The sequence below is a fragment of the Antrostomus carolinensis genome, unplaced genomic scaffold, assembly GCF_000700745.2.
Source record: "Antrostomus carolinensis isolate BGI_N321 unplaced genomic scaffold, ASM70074v2 scaffold11953, whole genome shotgun sequence".
In the NCBI taxonomy this organism is placed as follows: domain Eukaryota; kingdom Metazoa; phylum Chordata; class Aves; order Caprimulgiformes; family Caprimulgidae; genus Antrostomus; species Antrostomus carolinensis.
In genome coordinates this window covers 7,829-11,422 of record NW_010305883.1, presented here as the reverse complement: position 1 = coordinate 11,422, position 3,594 = coordinate 7,829, and the positions used below count along the sequence as shown (strand labels likewise).

General features: G+C 40.7%; 1 protein-coding gene across 1 annotated transcript; it reads left to right on the top strand.

Annotated features, from left to right (window-relative positions):
- Positions 1–8: 8 nt before the first annotated feature.
- IL6 (interleukin 6) lies at positions 9–3,174 on the top strand (the record flags this gene model as incomplete). Its single annotated transcript, XM_010164915.1, has 3 exons — positions 9–26; positions 243–389; positions 2,605–3,174. Coding segments are annotated over 3 exons (357 nt in total), but the record flags the coding sequence as incomplete, so codon positions are not given.
- Positions 3,175–3,594: the final 420 nt, after the last annotated feature.

The window sequence follows — 3,594 nt, the reverse complement described above, 5'->3', positions numbered from 1 at the left end:
GGTGTCTGCTCGTCGGCTTCGATGAGGCAAGGAACCGCTCCCCTTTCCCCTCTAATCCACCTGCGGCAATTCTGTCCGCTCCAAAAAGCCGCGGCAGCCCACCTAGGGACTTGTGCCGGCCCTGCCGCCGCACAGACCCCACGCCCCGCACCAGCGCCGCCCGGACCCGCGCTGGGCGCCCCGAGCTGCCATCGAGGCACTTCTGAGCTGTGAGTGACTTTCTCACCTTTCTCTCATTTCAGGATAAATGCTTGAAGAAAATCGCCAGCGGGCTTTATGCGTTCAAGACATACCTTGAATACGTACAAGAAACTTTTATTAGTGAAAAGCAAAACGTCGAATCGCTGTGCTATGGCACAGAGCACCTGGCACGTACCTTAAAACAGATGGTGAGTTGGTTTTAAATTCACTCTCATAATCGTTCCGGCTTAGCGCTGATGTGTAGCCAAGGGAGGAGGATGCTACGGGAATGTGAACGTTTCCCGCTCTCCTTTCTCTCAGCTCTTTATGCTCAGGTACTTACCCTTACGACTAACTTACAAGTTAAACAAAGTTTTGTTTTATTTTCTTAAAGAAACAACTCTTCTTCCTACTTTCTATTGTTATTTCTAACTAATTTCCAAACCAACAATTACATGGGTCATTGTTTTAAGAACAGCCTGGCTGACAGAAATGAGGTTTCTCAGGGCACTTGTTCCTAATTGTGGCACTGCAGTTCAGTCCAAGCCTTCTAATGTTGCAACCCCCTGAGAAGTAGAAATAAGTAACTTTAAAAAAAAAAAAAAAAAACCCTGCATAAATAAAAGCAAATAATTAAGCTAAGCCGTATGGTATATCGAGATATCAGCAGCTTAAAAATCAAGGAAGACAGTTAAATTCAGTAACTTGACTAAACAAAAGGCGGCGCCTGTTGAAAAGCACACATTTTGCTTGTAATCATCATGGAAAAAAAAAAAACCTTCCTTCCGTACAAATACCCAGTTCTCTCTTGATTTGGTAAACTAAATGCTATTCATTTCTGACAGTCGTTTTCTGGTTTGGAGAGCTTTGAAAGATCACACTTCAAAAATTCACTTCATTCTGCAGTTCTTACTCATGTTAATAACCCTTAACATGAATACCTCCTTTGTCATCAGGGAAACTATTTGCCTGAGTAAGAACCACCCAGGTGAGTAAGGACTGCAGAAATCTCTGGGCATTATTTCCTTCAAGGTGGTTTTTGGCGTCTGAAAAGCCCATTGTGTGTTTGCCATACCTTTCCTAACTTATTTATTTATGTCCATCATTCTTTAAGCGAAAGGGAGCTGAACTGCTTTTTCACACTGTGCTGGCTAAGAATAATAGTCCCATCATAAGACAGCAACTGACTACTGGCTTCTAACTTGATAAATTAGTTTGCAAAAAGATTGTTTTGTAACTGGGGGAGACTAGCTTCTTGGGAAAATTAGTAGGATTGAGAGGTAATTGGAACAGGCAGAATTAAACAGTGATCAAAAGCAAAACCTGTAGTTACAGACAGGTTTTGAGAAAGAGAGGAGTCTTGATCTCCGGGTTGGAAATTTTTCTTTATGAGAGAAGACTTTCTGCTGTTTAAGGCAAGGAGAGCAAGGACAGAATCTTGCCACTTCGTGGTCAGGCAGATCCATCAGCATGATACCTGTCTGGATATCCAGATACAAGTTTTTACAGCGTGCAACAAGGAGTTAGGTATACCAGTCACTGGGTGTGTGATCAGAATCCATTTCCAAGTAGTCTGGACAGAAAGAATATTAATACTTTACTGAACTTCATAAAAAAGATGTTCCAGAAGGAGGTGCATGTGCTTTTGTCACTTGTTAAAGGGTAGGAAAGATCTTAAAACCAGGATGAAGCAGATACTTTACCATTAGACTTCTAGATTCCCAATCACCTAAAACAGCTCCATGATTTGGGTGAGTAACTCCCATTTTCAGGAGTCACCTACCCACTTCACGGGACAAGTTCTTAAAAGGCATTTGGGCACCGGGTGCCCAGCGCTGTCAGTCAGCATTAGGTACATAACTCCTGTTACTCATCTGCACGCCAGTGAAAGTTGGCGACACTTAAGTCTCCCACGTGCCTAAATGCCTGGAAAGTAAGAATTAAGTGGCTAAACAAGTTTGACATCTTTGGAAACTGCTAATCTGCCACAAAATGTGAGAGTGCTCCAATGTCATGTAATTAACTTATGACTCAGGACGTAGCGGCCAGTACAGGTTAGGACAAATCATGATCAGCATCTCCCAAGTAACCACGTGGCTGGCAGACAGCAGGAGAGGTGTATCGACCTATTCAGCACAGCGTGTTGGACCACCACGTCAGACCTTCCATTCAAACCAGAACAAACGGTGTAGACCAGACAAGACCCTCTGATTCTTCCACACTAATCTAATCGCAGCAGGCACCAAACCCCACCGCAGAAGCGGGGCTGCAGGGAAGCACAGGTCCCAGCAGCTCTGTTGTCTGCAGGACAGAAAGGGTGGATACACAGCTGGCCGGAACATATTGCACGCGTAAACTGATGCTCTCCAACAAGTTCAGTCACAGTGTTTTAACTGGGGCACCCCAATATTGTCTTTTTCACAGGTGATCAATCCTGATGAAGTGACCATCCCAGACCCAGCTACCCAGGAATCCCTCCGCACAAAGCTGAAGTCCCATAAGACCTGGATAGAGAAAATCACCACCCACCTCATCCTCCGAGACTTTACTTCATTTATGGAGAAAACCGTGAGGGCCGTTCGCTATTTGAAAAACACCAGGAGTTTCAGTGTCTGAATGTTTTAATTCAGGCACAATCCTTTGTTACAAATCTGTCACGTGGCAGACGACAGTGTTGTTCTGTTGTAAGAACCAGAAATAGTAACAATGGTTTGCATTTATATACATTCTCATTTCCTTCCAGGAACCTATTTATTGTATTTAAAATATTTATTAGTTTCTAATGTTTCCTATTTATATTTTCAGTATTTAGAAATAATTTAAACAAAGGACATTTTATTTCATTTCTTATGGTACTATTCAGAATATCAACTTATTTAATATGTATTCAACAAAAAAAAATATTTTTAGAAGCAAGAAAAATTGTTGTATAACTTATGCTTTTAAAATATTTGAGAGATGGTATTTATGACTTATTTATATTTTTAAAACAAATAAAAGTTTATTTAAAAAACCCAACTGTACAACCTGTTTGAAATTTAAATAAGACTAAGGAACTCTAATGTATCCAATTTTTAATATCTGAAATTATCATAATAACCACTTTCAATAATTAAATTTTATCAGTATAATTAGGTTAGTTATCTCCATAGTGCATAGGTACCCACATACACAGACAGCTTGATCAACATGTAATTCTTCAAATGGGATACGAAGGAACCAAATGCACTGAACGTGGCACTTAATGAACACGACAAGGCATCACTGCTCTCAAGAAACAAATGAGCAATGAAATCTCCTCTATTTAATAAGGAACACTCCATAAAATTGTAATTGTTTGTAAGCATCTGCTTACAAGTCAGTCTCTTTAAAACAAATATAATGGTAAGATACCGCATTAACAGCTTTGACATG